Source organism: Lontra canadensis, unplaced genomic scaffold, assembly GCF_010015895.1.
Source record: "Lontra canadensis isolate GAN:19392208 unplaced genomic scaffold, GSC_riverotter_1.0 scaffold114, whole genome shotgun sequence".
NCBI classification, from domain to species: domain Eukaryota; kingdom Metazoa; phylum Chordata; class Mammalia; order Carnivora; family Mustelidae; genus Lontra; species Lontra canadensis.
Genome location: NW_022631108.1, coordinates 468,475 through 489,465, shown reverse-complemented (window position 1 = coordinate 489,465; position 20,991 = coordinate 468,475). Strand labels below are relative to the sequence as shown.

At 36.9% G+C, this 20,991-nt stretch overlaps 1 protein-coding gene across 2 annotated transcripts in view; it reads left to right on the top strand.

The window, feature by feature from the left end:
• MAGT1 (magnesium transporter 1) overlaps positions 1-18,727 on the top strand; it is a 77,894-nt gene extending 59,167 nt beyond the window's left edge. For both annotated transcript variants that reach the window (XM_032840600.1, XM_032840601.1), the window contains exons 7-10: positions 31-94; positions 11,325-11,399; positions 14,769-14,859; positions 16,736-18,727. In XM_032840600.1, coding sequence (XP_032696491.1) covers positions 31-94; positions 11,325-11,399; positions 14,769-14,859; positions 16,736-16,751 — 246 coding nt within the window. In that variant the 3' untranslated portion in view covers positions 16,752-18,727. The remainder of the gene's footprint in view (positions 1-30; positions 95-11,324; positions 11,400-14,768; positions 14,860-16,735) is intronic.
• The last annotated feature ends 2,264 nt before the right edge of the window (positions 18,728-20,991 follow it).

Here is a 20,991-nt window from a genome sequence, read left to right as displayed (position 1 = left end):
ATTTAATTTTGTCTTTTTTTCTCCCCCCAGAATTACATCCATGGAAGCAGCCAAGCCCAGTTTGTAGCTGAAACACACATTGTTCTTCTGTTTAGTATCCTCTTTTTATAATAAGTCCTTGATGCTGCATTTTAGTTTATCTATTTTGTCACATTCTCATATTTTCTTTATAGTGTTTGCTTGAGGCTGCTCTCTTATTAAGCAAGTTTTAATATCTTTGGAATCCTATTTCTATGTTATTCATCTTAGTCCAATCAGCTAAACACCACCAGAGACAAACCTTCAGTCTAATAAAGACAGGCTTATTTTTTGTAAAGATTTTATTTCTTTATTTGACAGAGAGAGGTCACAAGTAGACAGAGAGGCAGGCAGAGAGAGAGGGGGAAGCAGGCTCCCTGCTGAGCAGAGAGCCCGATGCGGGGCTTGATCCCAGGACCCTGAGATCATGACCTGAGCCAAAGGCAGAGGCTTTAACCCACTGAGCCACCTAGGTGCCCTAAAGATAGGTTTATTGATCATTGCTACAAGGGAGACTGCACACTAGAAGAACCATGGGACATCTTACCTAAGGAAAGATAGAGTTATTATAAAATTTGGAGGAAGGGTGAAGCTTAGGTGAAATGTAAATGAAGCAATGTTTTGATAAACTTAAAGCAAAACCAGACTAAGTGAAAAGGAATCAGCATCAGGTTTGGACTGTGAAGTGGACACAGGGTTCTGTCTCCTGTAAACTCTACAGAATTCAGATAAATGTGGGATTTTGTCTTCACAAACTCTTTATTTGGAGCTCTGTACTTTAGTTGTAAATCGAGGCTACTTAGAAACTGTACCTATGTGTTGAATGACTTATATCTTCTAGGCAAGAATGGATTGTTTCCTTCCTAGTGATATAATTTGAATCAGTCTACAATTTAAGACATCTTCCTCTTCATTGAGTAAGAAAACAGTAGTTTCTGAAAGACAGGTTATTTTGGTTGTTGTTGTTGTTGTTCAAGATTTTATTTATTCATTTGAGAGAGAGCACAAGCATGGGGGCAGGCGGTGGTGGGAGGGGACGGGGAGGTAGAGGGAGAAGCAGACTCCCTGCCGAACCAGAAGTCCGATGCGAAGCTCAATCCCAGGACCCAGAGATCACACCCCGAGTCGAAGGCATATTTTTTTTTCCTGTGAACTCTGTGGCTGCTTTTTATGTGTTTTCCCATTCTCTTGAATGGCAGAGCAGGTTGTTATTTTCTCAAATCTGAAAATTGATGCCTCTGTAAGCTGCAAGGATAGTTAACAGTGACTCAGATAGGTAAGAGTCTAAATTTCATAGCCTTATTCAACACAGTTTATCTCCCCGCCCCAAATATATAAGCAGTGATTCTGTAAAATAAGTCAATAAGGTAAACAAATGTAATGTTTCTGGAGTTGTGCTGCTCAGCCAAGGGGTCCTGACATTGACATATTGCAATCAGTTGTAGCCCAGGCTGTTAGAGAATCTCTGCAGTGGTTTGATGGTAAAGTCATTTGCCTTGCCTTCTCATCTCATCATCTAAATAACTTAGAGGTCAACTAGTTCAACACTTAACTCTATTGAAAATGGATTGTACTATGTAAGAATTGGCTAAGAAATTTGAAGGTGATTACAATCAATATGTGTAATTTAATCCCTTAAAATGCTTTTTCTGATGATAAAAGCTATACAAGTTAATTAAAGGAAATTTAGAAAATACAAGTACATATAAAGAAAAAAATAAAAAACCCTGGAAATATCCTCCTTAGTAAATCTTTGTGTGTGTGTTTCCCATTTTATTTTACTATATTGATGCTTTAATAGAGATACTTGAAGGGAAACAATCTGAAAAATATTGAGCTTTTGGTTTAATTGAAAGACATTTGAGAAAATGATACTTTCTCAAAACAGTATTCATGTATAATATGGAAAACAGATTTACTGCTTAAAATCCAGCTCAGAGCTAGGAGAGTTCATCTATTCAGCTATGGAATGATGAGCTAAAAAATTAATCTAATAATAAATACCTATTCCCAGCGGTAAGAAAGAATATTGCAAGAAAAATATCCAACCGTATGTTCTTTCAAATCCTAAAATTTCTTTCTTATTCAATTTATTTAAATTTTACTTATTTTAGGGGCCCCTGGGTGGCTCAGTGGGTTAAAGCCTCTGTCTTTGGCTCAGGTCATGATCCCAGGGTCCTGGGATCGAGCCCCGTGTCGGGCTCTCTGCTCAGTGGGGAGCCTGCTTCCTCCCTTCTCTCTCTCTCTGCCTGCCTCTCTGCCTACTTGTGATCTATCAAATAAATAAATAAAATCTTTAATAAAAAAAATAAATTTTACTTATTTATTTGACAGAGATCATAAGTAGGCAGAGAGAGAGGAAGGGAAGCAGGCTCCCTGCTGAGCAGAGACACCCCCCCTCCCCGATGTGGGGCTCTATCCCAGGACGCTGGGATCATGACTTGAGCTGAAGGCAGAGGCTTTAACCCACTGAGCCACCCAGGCGCCCCGACTTACTCAATTTATTTAAACTAAAAAAAAGTTCACCCACTTCTACCCCTTACTGCCCTACTCTGGCAACCACCAATCTGTTCTCTGTATCTGTAAGTGTGTGTGTGTGTGTGTGTGTGTGTGTGTGTGTGTGTGTGTATGTGTAAAATTTATTTTTAGATTCCACATATAAGAGAGATCATACAAATTTGTCTTTCTCCTGTTTCAAATTATTTCAAAATTTAGGTTGGAAATTCTCGTTTATGGTTTGATCTATTAACAAATTTATTATACCTTGGAAACTTTCCAGTGTCTTGAAATGGTCTCAATTAATGGTATTTTCAAATTGAACAGTGTAGCAAAAGGGCAGATATAGTTACAAAATATAAAGTGATTTGTGTTTTGTCGGTCTTCTAGCTTTGTCCTAATTTTTTTTTAAAAGCTTTTATTATTTATTATTTTTTAAGGATATTTTACCAGGTATAGATTTCTAGATTTCTTTAAGCACTTTGGAAATGTTATCTCATTGTCTTTTACTTCCATAGTTTCTGAGAAAAATCAGATTTAATTCTTATTATTGTTCTTTGAAGGCAGTATGTCTTTTTCCCTGATGGATTTTAAGACTTTTCTCCTAAAGTTTTATTTCTGTTGTTCCTGTTTTCTGAATTGCAGATCTTCCTAAGTCTGTGGGTTAGTACCCTTACTCATTTTGGAAAATGTTTGGCTACTATATCTTCAGTATTGATTTTCTCCCATTTTCTCCATCCTCTCCATCCATGACTTTCAACTGAGAGCCTGGTGAATGAATCTTGTCATTCTTTCTGGTGGAACCTGAACCTTAATCATGGTCTCCTTAACACTGTAGGACTGCCAAAATTCTTCTCTCCTAAGCTTTGTCTTAACTTTTAAAATATAATTATATACGACATTTAAGAAATTGGAATATTCTTACTTTTTCCTTCTGCCTAAAGGTTAAACATAACTTAAGGCTTCAGATACATTTGGAGCAGATTGCAAACCTATTGAAATATGTCATTTTGCGCCTCCTGGGTGACTCAGCAGGTTAAGCAGCTGCCTTCCGTTCCGGTCATGATTTCAGGGTCCTGGGATTGAGCCCCACATTGGCTCCTTCCTCAGTGGGGAGCCTTTTTCTCCCTCTCACTCTCCCTCTGTGCTCTCTCTCTCTCTCAAATAAATGAATAAAATCTTTTAAAAAAGAAAGAAATATAGTAAGTTTTTCCTTTCCAAGTTTTAATTTAGATTCCAATTAGTTAACATAGAGTGTAAATTTAGTTTCAGGTCTAGAATTCACTGATTCAACACCTACATACAACACCCAGTGCTCATCACAAGTACCCTGCTTAATCCCCATCACCTATTTCACCTATCCCCCTCACCCACCTCCCCTCTGGTAACCATCAGTTTGTTCTCTGTAGTTAAGAGTCTGTTTCTTGGTTTACCTCTCCACCCCATTTTTGTTTCTTTTGTTTCTTAAATTCTATACATGAGTGAAACCATATGGTATTTGTCTTTCTCTGACTGACTTATTTTGCTTGGCATAATATTCTCTAGCTCCATCCACGTCATTGCAAATGTCAAGGTTTCATTCTTTTTTTATGGCAGAATAATATTCCATGATAGACACTACTTCTTTATTCATTCATTAGTCAGGGAACTTTTGGGCTCTTTCTATAATTTGGCTATTGTTGATGCTGCTATAAACATGGGGGTTCATGTATCTCTTCGAATAAATATTTTTGTATCCTTTGGATAAATACCTATAGTGCAATTGCTACATCATAGACAATGAATTAACTTTTTGAGGAACCTCCATACTGTTTTCCAGAGTGGCTGAGCCAGTTTGCATTCCCACCAACAGTGTAGGAGGGTTCCCTTTACTCCCCATTCTCGCCAATACCTGTTTTTTCCTGTGTTGTTAATGTTAGCCATTCTGACTGGTGTGAGTTGATACCTCATTGTAGTATTACTATGCATTTCCCTGATGATGAGTGATGTTGAGCATCTTTTCGTGTGTCTGCGGGCCATCTGTATGTCTTCTTTGGAGAAATGTCTATTCATATCTTCTGCCCATTTTTTAACTGGATTATTTGGGGGTTTTGGGGGGTGTTGTATTTTGTAAGTTATTTATATATTTTGGATACTAACCCTTTATCAGATAAGTCATTTGCAAGTATCTTCTCCCATTCCATAAGTTGCCCTTTAAAAAAGAGATTTATTTTATTTATTTTTAGAGAGAGAGCGTGAGTGAGAGGAAGGGTGGGGGAGAGAGAGAGAGAGAAAGAGAAAGACTCCCTGCTGAGTGCAGAGCCTGATGTGGTACTTGATCCCACCATCTTGAGGTCATAACCTGAGCAGAAATCAAGAGTTGGATGCTTAACTGACTGAGCCATCCTGCTACCCTCGTAGGTTGCCTCAGAAGCTTTTTTTCTTCTGTTCAGAAGCTATTTCCCAATAGTCTATTTTTGGAACTACAGCATTTCTTATAAATTTGGTTAATCAGATACAAAATGGGAATATTTTTTCAGGGTGATTTTTTTTCCATTATTTTGTTTTTAGTTTTTTGGTAATGGTCAGGAAGGTTTGGGTGATACTTTCTGAGCAGTTATTTTTGCTAGTCACTGTGAATGTATGATTTGTCTAAGGAGCCTATAGTATTGGGTTAAACAGAGGTTTACAGGTTATAAGACAGTGCCTTAAATGCTGTGTCTCACTACATGTGAGACAATGAATAAAGCTATATAACTTTTTTAGAGGTAGGAAACTTTATGGAAGACTGAAAATCCCTTATTTTTTTAGTGGCCACAAAGCCTAAAAACTCAAAACTCAAAACTCACCATGTTGATAAGAACTAGTAGAATAAGAATACTACTAACTAGTAGTTATAAGTTTAGAAAATATCCACATATTTATCATTATTTTGATATTGTAAAACTTACTACATGATTAATAAAGCAAACTATATGAGTTGCCTGATCCACTAAGCAACTTTTAAAATTACATTTTAGGGGTGCCTGGGTGGCTCAGTGGGTTAAAGCCTCTGCCTTCAGCTCAGATCATGATCCCAGGGTCCTGGGATCAAGCCCCATATCAGGCTCTCTGCTCAGCAGGGAGCCTGCTTCCTCTCTCTCTGCCTGCCTCTCTGCCTACTTGTGATCTCTGTCTGTCAAATAAATAAATAGAATCTTTAAAGAAATTACATGTATGTAAATTTTATGTAAATTACTATATTCATGCAGAAATGTTCACAGTTTATAAGTGTAGTGTACAGTTTGATAAATTTTCACAAAGTGAACACAACTGTGTAATCAGCACCCAGTTGATGAAATAAAACTACTCATACCCCAAAGCATTCCCCTCATCACCCCTTCCTGATTGTTACCTTCCTACCCAAAAGTAACTACTATCCTGACTACTAACAGTATGGATTAGTTTTACTTATTTTTTAACTTTACACAAATGAAATTATACTTCAAATATATTTAAATTAAAAAAATAAAACAGTGGATTAGATAATTTTCATTCATGATCTAACACCCTAATATTGGGTGCCTGGGTAGTTCAGTTGGTTAAGCAACTGATCATGATCCCAGGGTTCCCAGCCCCACATCAGGATCCCCCTGCTCTGTGGGGAGCCTGCTTCTCCCTCTCCCTCTGCCTGCTACTCCCCATGCTTGTGCTCTCTCTCTCTCTGTCAAATAAATAAAATCTTAAAAAAATAAAACCCTAATATTAAAATCTAGGTTTATTTTTGCATAGTCTCTTACATTCTTTTTTTTTTTAAAGATTTTATTTATTTGACAGAGAGAGAGATCACAAGTAGAGAGAGAGAGAGAGGAGGAAGCAGGCTCCCTGCCTAGCAGAGAGCCTGATGTGGGACTCGATCCCAGGACCCTGAGATCATGACCTGAGCTGAAGGCAGAGGCTTAACCCACTGAGCCACCCAGGCAGCCCAGTCTCTTGCATTCTTTGTTTAGTTGTCTCTTTTTTGGGGGGAGCTCCTTTTTTGTAGTATAGACAGACTTTGTATGCAGTTTGGTTTCTTAATATATCATAAGCATTTTCTATATAGTTGTATGGCTTTTATCATTACAAAAGTTGCATGAGAATTACAGATAAATAAAATATAGGCAAGGAAAAGGAAAAATTGTGATCATTCTTAATGTTTATATAATGTATCATATTTCAGTTATTCTTCTATTGTTTTTTTTTAATATTTATTTATTTGACAGAGATCACAAGTAGGCAGAGAGGCAGGCAGAGAGAGAAATGGAAGCAGTCTCCCTGCTGAGCAGAGAGCCCGATGTGGGGCTCAATCCCAGGACCCTGGGATCATGACCCAAGCCAAAGGCAGAGGCTTTAACCCACTGAGCCACCAAGGCACCACTATTCTTCTATTGTTGAATGTTGTAAAGAATGTTTACTTGGATATAAAAATAATTTGGTGGGACGCTTCGGTGACTCAGCCGGTTAATCATATCCCTTCAGCTCAGGTCATGATCCCATGGTCCTGGGATTGAGTCCCACATCAGGCTCCTTGTTCAGTGGGGAACCTGCTTCTCCCTCTGCCTGCAGCTCCCACTGCTTGTGCTCTCTCTTTCTCTCTCTAACACACAAATAAATAAATGCATAAATCTTTAAAAAAAAATAGGCATATCTCCAGATTCCCAAAGGTAAGATTTGAAACGGAGTGTACAAATCTAACTGTTTTCCTTGGTGTTCTGTCCAAACTATTTTCCAAAAAAGTTTTGCTAAATAAAGGGAAGAAGGATTGCTGTCAGAATATGTGTACTGATAGCTCTGGCAGGTCCTAACTATCATTATATATTCTCATTTTTAAACTGCTAATTCAATAGGCAAAGAAATTTTAGGTCATTGTTTAAATCAGTTTGAACAATAATAAAGTACGTAATTGAAACATTTTCCCACAATTTTGGAATTATGCCTCATTTTATGCAAATGTCTTTGCCTTCATCATATATAATGTACTTTAATTCTACTGGTTCTTTTAGTTCTTGTATGTTATAGAGTACTACTTCCTCTAGTTTCTATTCATTTCTCCCATAGTAATATTTAATAGTGATTAGGTATTTATTATTTATTTCGTCACTTATATCCCCCTCTAGATTATAAATTTATCCAAGGAAGGGTCTATATTTTGTCCAGCTTTTTAATTCCAGCAACTAGTAGTACCTGGCATATAGTGGGCAGTGTCGGAAAAAGTTTAAAGAATCAATTAAGGGGTGCCTGGGAGGCTCAGTCAGTTAAGGTCCAACTCTTGATTTTAGCTGAGGTCATGATTTCAGGATCATGGCATCAAGCCCTGCATTAGGCTCCATGCTCACCACGGAGTCTGCCTAAGGTTCTCTTCTCTTTCTCCCTCTGTCCCTTCCCCCTGCTCTTTCTCTCTCTCAAATAAATAAAACCTTTAAAAAATAAAGAATAAATAGAATGAAACAATACGTATGGCAGTGCATCACAACTCTTTTTTTTTAAGATTTTTTTAATTTTGCAAGAGAGAGTGCCCACGTGAGCAGGGGAAGGGGCAGATGGAGAAGCAGATTCCCCAATGAGTAGGGAGCCCAGTGCAGGACTCGATCCCAGGACGCTGGGATCATGACCTGAGCCGAAAGCAGACGCTTACCCAACTGAGCCACCCAGGTGCCCCATCACAGCTCTCAGTAACTGAGAACAGCACACAAAGACATTGGTGGTATATTGTAAGATAGAAAGCTCATTCAAAGAAAATACGTATGGACCATGATACGAAACAAACCATTCCGAAAACAAGTCTCAACCATTATTCAAAAGTACCCTGTAACATGGTGCCTGTCTGCCTCAGTCAGTTAATCATCTGCCTTTGGCTCAGGTCATGATCTCAGGGTTCTGGGATCAAGTTGCACATTGGGTTCTGTGCTCAGCAGGGAGCCTCCTCCTCCCACTTTCCCACCCCTGCTTATGCTCTTGTTATCTCTCTCTCAAATAACTAAATAAAACCTTAAAAAAAAGTTACCCTGTAACAAAAGCCTATAGAAATGATCAAGTGTTATGTGTATCTGGATATAAAGAACCTCAGTAAGAAAAAGTAATCATTGGAGAAAACAACTTGTCCAAGCAACTAAAAGCATGATGAATGGGTATCATCCCTAAAAAGAGGCTATTGATGAGAGAGTGCAAGATGGTAGTGAAGGGATGAATAGACAAAGTATAGAGCTGATTATAAATTCAGGCCTTATCCGAGCACTTGTTTTTCCCTTTCTGCTTATTCATACCCACATGCGGTAGCCTACAATTTGCATGTGTGTACACGTAATTGATTTGGGCATTTTTTTAAAGATTTTATTTATTTATTTGACAGAGATCACAAGCAGGCAGAGAGTCAGGCAGAGAGAGGAGGAAGCAGGCTCCCCGCTGAGCAGAGAGCCCGATGCGGGGCTCGATCCCAGGACACTGAGATCATGACCTGAGCCGAAGGCAGCGGCTTAATCCACTGAGCCACCCAGGCGCTCCTGATTTGGGCATTTTTAACTGCTGTTTGTATTAACCAAACTGGAGGGTAAATCTCTTTTCTACTAGAACATACTGTATTTGCTTTAAAATTCAACTTTGCTTATTTTAGCATTCAACCGTGCCACATGGAACCTATTTGCATGAGTAGGTGATTTTGTATTTATGTAGTTTCCATATTAAGGTGAATCAAAATGAGGTGATGACATAGAAGATTCTCTTTTTTTTTTTTTATTAGAAAAGGACAAACTTAGGTAGTTGGGTAGTAATTTGAGCTTTAGAGGTTGATTGTTGAAATTCTGGAGAATTTTTGAAAAGTTATTTTTCAAATAAAAATTACTTGCTGTTCTGTCCAAATGGTGCGCATTTCAAGTGTATTCACTTCTGGAGGGTGGTTGAATATGCAAAAAGGCTATTTAATGGGTTTTTTTTTCAGCATAACAGAATTCATCATTTTTGCACCACACCCAGTGCTCCATGCAATCCATGCCCTCTCCAATACCCACCACCTGGTTCCCCCAACCTCCCACCCCCCGCCCCTTCAAAACCCTCAGATTGTTTTTCAGAGTCCATAGTCTCTCATGGTTCACCTCCCCTTCCAATTTCCCTCAACTCCCTTCTCCTCTCCATTTCCCCTTGTCCTCCATGTTATTTGTTATGCTCCACAAATAAGTGAAACCATATGATAATTGACTCTCTCTGCTTCACTTATTTCACTCAGCATAATCTCTTCCAGTCCCGTCCATGTTGATACAAAAGTTGGGTATTCATCATTTCTGATGGAGGCATCATACTCCATAGTGTATATCGACCACATCTTCCTTATCCATTCGTCTGTTGAAGGGCATCTTGGTTCTTTCCACAGTTTGGCCATTGCTGCTATAAACATTGGGGTACAGATGGCCCTTCTTTTCACTACATCTGTATCTTTGGGGTAAATACCCAGTAGTGCAATTGCAGGGTCATAGGGAAGGTCTCTTTTTAATTTCTTGAGGAATCTCCACACTGTTCTCCAAAGTGGCTGCACCAAATTGCATTCCCACCAACAATGTAAGAGGGTTCCCCTTTCTCCACATCCCCTCCAGCACATGTTGTTTCCTGTCTTGCTAATTTAAAATATATCAGAGCACCTGGGTGGCTCAGGCAGTTCAGCCTCTGACTCTCGATCTCAGCTCAGGTCTTGATTTCAGGGTTGTGAGTTCAGGCCTCCCAAAAAACAAAGTATATACAAGGTTGGAGTAATACATGCAAGCATGTCCAGGAAGGTTATTTCAAAGTACTTGTCAGAAAAACTCATATTTCATCTGTTAAATTATAGTGGGACATTCGTTAAAAATACTGATTTTCATTTGTACAAATGAAGTAATTTTCCAACCTTAATGTTTTTTTATTATACCTTCATAGTAAATAATTGTTACGGTGTACAGATGTAACATTTCCATTTTATATTTATTTTTAGATTTTATTTATTGATTTGACAGGGAGAGACACAGCAAGAGAGGGAACACAAACGGAGTGGGAGAGGGAAAAGCAGGCCTCCCACTGAGCAGGGAGCCTGATGTGGGGCTCAATCCCAGGATCCTGGGATCAACAACTGAGCCACCCAGGCACCCCTTATTTTGTATTTTTAATCACCCATCTTTTTTTTATTAAAGTGAAATTCACATAACATAAAATTAACTATTTTAAAGAGATAAATCCAGTGAAGTTTATTTTTTTAAAGATTTTATCTATTTATTTGACAGAGGTTTGACAGAGAGAAAGAGAGAAAGAGCACACGCAGGGAGAGCAACAGGCAGAGGGAGAGGGAGAAGTAGGCTCCCTGCTAAGTGGGGATCCTGACATGGGACTCGATCCCAGAACCCTGGGATCATGACCTGAGCCGAAGACAGACGCTTAACTGACTGAGCCACACAGGTACCCCTCCAGTGACATTTAATACATTCATAACGATTCCCTATTTAAGTAACAGGTTTGTTTTTTAATTGAAAGTTGAAGATTTGTATATTCGTTGTAATTTTCCTTTTTTTTAAGATTTTTTAATTTATTTATTTGTTAGAGAGAGCGAGCGAGCGAGCACAGGCAGGCAGAGTGGCAGGCAGAGGGAGAAGCACGCTCCCTGCCAAGCAAGGAGCCCGATGTTGGACTCGATCCCAGGATGCTGGGATCATGACCTGAGCCGAAGGCAGCCACTTAACCAACTGGGCCACCCAGGTGTTCCTCATTATAATTTTCTTCATGAAAGAACAGAAATATTAAAGTGGTATGTCTTTTCTATCTGTGTGAATTTCTCCTTAAACAATTTTTCTAAGATGGTGGTGTTACCTTAGGGATGGTGCTGTTATGTGAAGCTGCTACATCTGACATGGATATTGGAAAGCGAAAAAGTAAGTTATATCATATGCCAAAATATAAGTTCTACCTTTTTAATTTATTTTTTATTGTTGAAGTATAGTTGACATACAATGTTAAATAACAATTCTGCCTTTAATACAGAAAAAAATATCCTCTTAATCACTTCCCCCTCTTAGTTATAGGAATATTATTTTACTACTTGATTATTTAAAAAGTAACATAAACTTATTGTAAAAAATGTGGGGTGAAATCTGATTTATGAAACATTTGTGGGGAGAATTACCCATTATTCCATTATTGAGAAGCTAAAAATTTTAATGTTTTAATATATTTTCTTCCATTTGTAAAAACATATTTAAAACTCTGTATAAAATTTTGAATCTTGTACCCCCACTTTTAACTGGAGTTAAATAATTCACTAATAAATATTTTCCTGTACATAATTTTAAATTTGTACTGTATGCTGTAATTTAACTATTATGATTCTGTCAAATATTTAGGTTTTTTTCGAACTTCCATTATAATAAATACTTCTTTAGTGACTGTCATAGTATACTAAGCTTTATTCTCATTTCATATGAACTCTCTATGGTAGATTCCTAAAAGTAGAATGACTATATGGTCCTCTGTAGTAGTATTTTTAATCCCCTTGATATTTTAAACTGATGATGCTAAATTGTTTCCCCAGATGTTACAGCTGAGATTCCTACTAGTGGTAGGATGCTTTGTCAGCATTAGCTAAGCTCATTAAAAATTGTGTGTGTGTGTGTGTGTGTGTGTGTGTACTTGCTAATCAGATAAGGGGCAAATGTTATTTTGTACTTTGGTTATTTTTTTAAAAGATTTTATTTATTTATTTGACAGAGATCACAAGTAGGTGAAGAAGCAGGCAGAGAGAGAGAGGGAGGGAAGCAGGCTTCCTGCCAAGCAGAGAGCCCGATGTGGGGCTCGATCCTGGGACCCTGGGAACATGACCTGAGCTGAAGGCAGAGGCTTAACCCACTAAACCACCCAGGCGCCCCTGTACTTTGGTTATTAATGAAGTTGAATATTTTTCTGAATGTTTATCAGCTGTTTATGTTTTCCCTTCTATAAAAAGTCTTTGTCTTTTGCCATTTACATATTATTCTTAGTACTTTTTATATTGGTTTGGATGGACTTTTTATATATTAAAATATTCACACATTGGTATTTGTTGCAAATAAATGCTAACAGTGTAATTTTATTTCACTCATATAAAATACGTTTAAGTCAGAGTTTTCCCTTTATGGCTAAAAGGGTGTATGTCATCAAATTAACCTCTCTAAATATAGTCTACTTGTTTATTTGAAAAAATGTCATGACATTGGATTTCAAATTTAGGAGATTCTTATTTTGCTGAATTGAAATGAATTTTTACATATTGCAAAAATAGAACTAATGTATCAGTTTTTTATCCAGTCAGTATAAATCCTTTCATTACCTGACTTTTAAAAATTTGCCTATTTCCGTATTCATTATTGGAAAAAGGCCCTCTGAATACTACACTGGTAGTATGAATTAATTATAAAACACTTTAGTGGCACATTAGAATAATCACAAGTAATAATAACAAATACTTATTTAATATTTGTTATCTACCAGAAACTGCCCTAAACACTTTTAGATAAATTATGTGAAAAAAGTAGAATACAAATGTAAATACACTGATATTGTATATACACACAGGGGTGTGTGTGTGTGTATTAGATAAAAATGACTTCTACAATGCTCATGTGTTAATACTTATTAAAAGATATGTGTAACATTTTCATTTTAGCCCCTAATTATATTATGTGAAGATTTAAAAAGGAAAAAGAATGGCTCCCTAAGTATAATAAGACTAAAAATTGTTTTTAGAGTCAGCCAATAAGTATGTTTCCCTAGAATTTCCAAGGGTGTAGAATGCATGCTTCCCCACATCCCCACCACTATGCTTCTTAGCAGTCTTAGTTTCAGGACTTGAAACAGCCTCAAGTTATGAGAATCATAGCTGAGCATTGTGGGATCGGCATCCAGAGTTAAGATTGTTAACTGCTATGTGAACCAGAGCATATGAGATTAATGGAGAGAGCTATGAATTTAGGACCAAGATTCATGGTATTTCCCCCTCATTATTCAAATGAGGAATCCACGTTGAATGAGTTCCTTATGTAGGCGGTGTAGTTACCTATAAACCAATAAAGTACTTTCAAGTGAGGGTGTCACAATGATGTTGTTAGATGTCTTTTTTATTTAAAGATTTTATTTATTTATTTGACAGAGATCACAAGTAGGCAGAGAGGCAGGCGAGGCGGGGGGTTGGGGGCAAGCAGGCTCCCTGCTGAGCAGAGAGCACGATGCGGGACTCGATTCCAGGACCCTGAGATCATGACCTGAGCTGAAAGCAGAGGCTGAACCCACTGAACCACCGAGGCGCCCCAGATGTCTTTAAATCAATATCAATACCACGTTTTGTGTCATGTGTTAATACTCATTAAAAATATATTTAACATTTACCTTTTAACTCTTAATTATATTATGTGAAAATTTAAAAAGGAAAAAGAATTTCTCCCTAAAGTATCACAAGACAAGGTTTTTAGTGTCAGCCAATAAGTACGTTTCCCTAGATTTTCAGCTGCTGTATTAACACACAAAAGGCCACATTTAACGCTATAGAAGAAATTTAATAAGTGACTAAGTGATTATCTTGTTAGTAGTAAAATTTCTAACACAATTCTTTTTTGTTTAAAGATTTATTAGTGTGAGCATGCTCACATGCATGGGGGGAGGGGCAGAAGGAGAGGGAGAGAAGCAGGCTCTGCTGGGCATGGCGCCGTACTCAAGGCTCGATCTTTATTTTTCTTTTTTAAGATTTTATTTATTTATTTGACAGAAATCATAAGCAGGCAGAGAGGCAGGCAGAGAGAGCGAGGAAGAAGCAGGCTCCCTGCCAAGCAGAGAGGCTGATGCAGGACTCGATCCCAGGACCCCTAAATCACGACCTGAGCCGAAGGCGGAGGCTTAACCCACTGAGCCACCCAGGTGCCCCAAGGCTCGATCTTAAAACCCTGAGATCATGACCTGTGCTGAAATCAAGAGTCACACGCTTGACCTATTGAGCCAGCTATGTGCCCCTTTAACACTAAATTCTTGACTGTGATGACTTTATTATTTCACACAATTAAATTGCACAAGCATATAAATGGAACTACTCTATTATATTGTAATGGGTCAAATTAAATGGGAAGGCAGAATCCTAAAGATTTAAGAATGGGCATGGAAATTTTTGGAAAGTTGAGGTTTACCACTAAATTTTCACTCTTGGAAGTGTAGACTACCATTTATGCCCTAGTTCTTTATTACATCTAACGTGTTCATTTTACACTTTTGTTTTTCTGCAGTAATGTGTGTGGCTGGTATTGCACTTGTTGTATTATTCTTCAGTTGGATGCTCTCTATTTTCAGATCTAAATATCATGGATATCCATATAGGTATGATTATTTTACACTTACATAGTGATTACCTATACTTAAAATGATTAGAGTTGCTGTTGCTTTGTAATATTTTTTTTCCTTTACCTCCAAACTGTTCTAGCTTCTAAAGCAGATATAAGCTTTAACTTAAGTGTGTTGCATATAAAAGTTAACTTAAGATAATTATGATACAGTGGACAATAGTATGTGATTTCTCAGGAACATTTTTGAGAGTTATTCTGACATCACCTAATTTAATCTAGAAATCTGAAGAACACTTAATGGTTAGAATATTTTATACATTGTCTTCATACTCTACTTTCTCTTGAGCAAATTATTTTTTAATGTTTTTTAAACTTCACACATCTCTACTTTTTAGGGCTCTTTAGATTGCATAAACAACATTTTTTTTAGAATCCAGTTTATAAAAAGTATAGGAAGGAGTGTTCAAGAAGATCTGTCTTGAAATGTTCATAGTGATCTCTGAGGCTCAGGGAAGAAATTAACTCCCCTGATCCTAAATTCTTGATTTGATTCTGTTAATAGCCACAAGAAATATACCTACATAATGGGGGATGTTGTGAGTTAGTTTTATCATCTGAGTGCCAGGTACCATAATTCATGTTCTTTTAATACAACATTGTCCTGTTGTGTAAAGCATTATGGACACTAAAGATAAAGTATATCAAGTGAAATTTTTAAAAAAGATTTTATTTATTTATTTGAGAGAGAGTGAGAGAGAGAACATGAGAGGAGAGAAGGTCAGAGGAAGAAGCAGACTCTACATGAAGTTGGGAGCCTGATGCAGGACTGGATCCTGGGACTCCAGGGTCATGACCTGAGCCGAAGGCAGTCGCCCAGCCAACTGAGCCACCCAGGCACCCCAGGAGCCCCTTTAGTAGACAATTTTGAACAACTCTCCGGTTGATTCATTATATCATGACATTCCTGGATGCCTTTTGATCAGTGAACAACATAGATTAATCTTCTTTTGCATTTTGTTTCTTGCAAACTTACTTAATTTTATTTCTTTTTAAGTTTTTACTTAAATTCTAGTTAGTTAACATACAGTGTAATACTAGTTTCAGGTGTACAATACAGTGATTGAACACTTCCATACAATACCTATTGACACCTCTTTTGTCTAAAATCAAGATGCTTATCACAAGTGCACTCCTTAATCCCCATTACCTTAACCCATCCCCCCAACTCACCTCCCTTCAGGTAACCCTCAGTTTGTTCTCTATAGTTAAGAGTATTTTTGATTTGCCCCTTTTTTCCCCTTTTGCTTGTTTTATTTCTTAAATTCCACACATGAGTGAAATCATATGTTATTTGTCTTTCTCTGACTTATTTCACTTAGCAGAATACTCTCTGGCTCATCCATGTCATTGCAAATGGCAAGACTTCCTTCTTTTTTATGGCTCAGTGATATTCTATTGTGTATATATGCCCCATCTTCTTTATCTGCTTATCAGTTAATGGACACTTGGGCTGGCAAATGTAACTTAATTTTAAGAACAAAACCTACTAGAACTTTGATTCTTGATTTATTCTTCTGTGTATTTATATTTTAAAATAATTTCTTCTTTATAGAATACTAACTGGGATGCAAGGGTAATCTTGCTGGGATTTCTATTTCATCACCATGGTTGATCCAATTATTAATCATTGTCTCTCTTCATGAGATTTTTTTTAAAACAAGTTTATGTCTATTTCCTTCTCTTCTAAGACTATCTTAATATGTTGGCATTTCTCACTTTTTGTTATTAATACTCAAAGTTTATTATACATGCACCCAAATGCTCTTTCGTCTAAAATCAAGATATTTATTAGAAGTAAGGCCCATTGTTTTTTTAGAGACTAATAGATTCTTTTAATATTTTTGTTTCAGCTTTCTGATGAGTTAAAAAGGATCCCAGAGATATGTAGACACTGGAGTAATGGAAATTGAAAAATGAAAAATGTGTGTGTGTTTGAAAAGAAGAATGAAACTTGTGTATTTTGTATTACCTCTTTTTTTCAAGTGATTTAAATAGTTAATCATTTAACCAAAGAAGATTTGTAGTGCCTTAACAAGCAATTTCTTTTCAAAATCATGAAGTATTTGGATACAGTTCTCCTTTTAACCTTCCCTCGCTGATGAACTGTATGTATAACATTTAATTTAGTAGAATTAAGTACATTATAAAAATTTTATAACTACATTTGAATTAGAACAAGGTTCAGAACTGCTTTAGTTAACTATTGGCCATCTAATTTTATATTATCTTATCCAAAGGTAGGGAAAAAGAGTCCTGACCAGGTGTTCCTACATATGCCTATTACAGACAAATGCATCAGGAATGCATTCTTAGCTGTTTCATATTTGCATGGATGTGTATACTTTGCACATCTTTCCTTTTGGGCAGAAAAATCATTATGTGCTATGTGATCTTCTGACACGCCTAGCCTTTAGAAAAGAAGACTAGCCAGTCCTCTCCCTCCTTCATGTTTCCTACTGAAATACAGTGCTAGCTATGCTTCTTGGTAGCTGTAGACATTAAAAAGTCTAAATACAGGATTATGATTTCTGCATGAGTGTGGTGTTAACTCCATTTATTTTGAAAGATTTCAGGTTCATTCTGTCTCCTTAATTTATTTAAGGTAGGCCCCTCTAATAAAAATGTAGCTTAGTGCTAAAATCAGTGTAACTTAAAAATGGTCTAAACTGTTTCTACAAATTAGAGATTGTCATTTCTTTCATCATTTGTACCTCACAGAAAAAGATAGGTTCATCTAGTTAAGTCAATTCCTGTATTATAGTTCTAATGTATTTCATTAACCCTTCTTTTTAGGAAAATGACTCCCCTAGATTGGGAAAAGCATATCCTGATATATTGAGTTGTTGCTTATGAATAGAAAGTAAATTGTTTCTTGAAAGTTATGTTTTTGCTATTATTTTAGCCTTCATCCTTTCACTTGAAGTGGAGAAACAGTAAACATTTTAAGAGGTTTTGAGTTTTGTCTTTTTTCTGTCAGTGGAAATAACCATATATGCTAACCAAATTTTTGTGAAGAGTGAAAGTTGATGGTTATCATTAGATCTAGCAATAACCTTCCCCATAGTTTCACTATTATGGAAATATGATAATAATGACTGTGAAAAATTTAAAATCTTAGAAGTATTATGTCAAAATAATACTTTGCCTACTATTTACCATCTGATAACTTTCCCATGTGGTCTAGAAGTCTTATATAATAGAGATTTGTAGAAGAGATTAATATAATTGCCTAAGAAGAAATGTTTTATGTGGCTTTTTTGTTTTTGTTCCAAGATTTGGCAGGTCAGGGCATATAGTTGACCTTTTTACTCTTTAGTGGTTCCACTTTTTGTTAATTACTTCCCTATAAATTGTGTGATTCTGGATTCCTTATCTGCTGTTCTTATAATTGTCTCAGGCCAAATAAATTTATGCTGTGATTCTTATGACATTTGTATGAAGATGCCCTGATTTGTACAAATTGACCAGGGTAATACTACTGCCATGTAATCTGTATAGCTCCCTATATGATGTGCCATGAGCATCAAAAGAATGACGCTTTTTTGTATTTGTTTTGTCTCCCTTAAGAGCACATTTTTCTTGTGGAAGGAGAAGAATTGCATTCTGGCTAAAATCTGTAGAGCACAGATTTACTAAACTTAGAGTTACTTTTGTGGAGATTTTGAAGTTTGCTTTCATCTGAAGTGCCTTATGTAGACTCTTAATTTACTTTTCTAGTAATTTTTGAATATTTGTTATGCATTTTAAAAATACTATTCAAAATGACACATTGTAGTAGCAAAGATAACCAAATGTCTGGCTGTTTGCTTTTTGACCACATCAATAAACTTTTACAATCTAAACTCTTAATTTTTTTTATTAACATGTAAAGAAGGGTGAATTTAAAACATTAAATTAGGATTATAATATTAGGTTATTTCAGTTTTTAAAAAAGATTTATTTATTTATTTATTTGAGAGAGGCATGCGCTCGAGAGCAGGCAGAGGGGCAAAGGGAAAGGGAGAGAATCTTAAGCAGATTCCCTGCTGAGTGTGGATCCTGATGCCGAACTCCATCTCACAACCCTTAGATCATGACCTGAGCCAAAATCAAGAGCCAGTCACTTAACAGACTGAGCCACCCAGGTGCCTCTGGGCTATTTCATTTTGGGTGAAAATATAATTAAATTTCTACAGTAAGTTTGATAGGCCAATTTCCTTAAGTATTTCTTTTTTTTAGGATTTTTTTAAATTTATTTTCAGCTTAACAGTATTCATTGTTTTTGCACCACACCCAGTGCTCCATACAATCTGTGCCCTCTCTAATACCCACCACCTGGTTCCCCCAACCTCCCACCCCCTGCCGCTTCAAACCCCTCAGATTGTTTTTCAGAGACCATAGTCTCTCATGTAATACTCCTTAAGTATTTCTAAATTGAGATACATTCTTCCAGGATTCCATATGTTATCTTTCATTAATGTTGTTGCCCAATAGGTTAGTTAAAACAGCCAGGATAAGTAGGTGAATGGCTGTCTTCAATGGTTGATCTAGTTTTGTCCCAGTCGGTGAACACTGTGACTAGGTCATTACCTTTTTGTACTAAATAATTGATTTGAAACAGTTACCCAGACGGATTATGACAGTATATGAGACTGAACAACAGTACATTTGCAAACATGGAATGGGAACACTGGACAGGAAGCAGAGAGATCTAGCTCTTAAATAGATTTTAGTTCTTATTCTCTGTCTAGCTATGTGACCATAGGCAAGTCACTTGCAATAGGTTCTCTCAGGACCTATTTCTTTATTCTAATGCAAGTGCTTTGGACTAAATTACTTCAGTGTTCCTTCTAGCACCACTGTTTTAGGTGCAAAATATTAAAGATATAGTTAAATTTGAACATGTATCATTTGTGATATTCAGGGTTTGGTATTGAATTAAATCAGTTGAAATGTAGGATGTTTTGTAATCAGATTTCTGACGAAGCTGTGAAATGCTTGAGACCATTATAGCTGCAGGTTGTTTAATATGCATTGAAGTATTTTTTAGAAAGGATCTACTTGAAACTAATATGTTAGTATCAGATCTTGATTTAAATGCCCAAGTATAACCAAGAATGAAACCAACTGTAGCAGTATGTTAATATTATAGAAAATCAAAGCCAAAGGAACCATAAATACCATTTAATCAGTCCCTTCATTTTGACTGCTAAAGAAAATCTGCCTTAGATAGGTGACACAGCTCACCAAAGGTTGTTCCAAGGAAAGCTATGGGTTTCCAGTTTTGCTGCGAATTTCCTATGGATTAGGTTTCAGTGTGAGATGTAAATTATTCCCTGGAGACATGGAAATCATAATTAGTCTACCTTGATTGTTTCCTGACATCAAGACCCTGAGAGAAGGGTGCTAATGAGAAAGGCATTTCCCTAGGACGGCTGATGTAGGCTTCAGAAGAAGGGAGGAATTTCAATGGACTCTCTTTAATCTGTGGAAGTAGAATTTAGGGGCACCTGGCTGGCTTAGTCAGTAGAACATGGAACTCTTGAGTTCAAGCCCCACATTGGGCTTAGAGCTTACTTCAAAAAAAATGGTTAAGATGGCAAATTGTATGCATATTTTACCACACATCAAAACTAAAATAGTTATGCCTTGGCCTCAACCCCATGTTGGCATCTACTCACTGACACCACTTCGTATTTCATTATTGTCCTGAAAATATGAGTACAGCTGGAAAAGGTATGACTTATGGTTAAAATGTTGAATCATGGTCTTCGGGCTCTTTGGGGGGACAATTTAAAGACGTTCAGGTAAACCCTGCCTGCATAGTCAGTGATGATTAGTATATTCCAATGAATGCTTTGTAAATGACTTATATCTGGAAGAAACTCCTCAGGATATGTGGGCATCACCAAATATCCAGACTCAGAATGATCCGTTTGGTTTGAGCCTTCCAGTTCATGATGTCTGGCCATGGCTCTGCAGCCAGCAGTCACAGCTAGAGAACTTCAGGTCTGAAGTTCTTTTTGTGACCCTCAAATAAAATTAATGAAATGTTCCCCCCCACCAAACAGCTCAAACACAATTTCTGGGAAGTTTTCCTGACCTCCCACTTTGAGTTCTATACCCC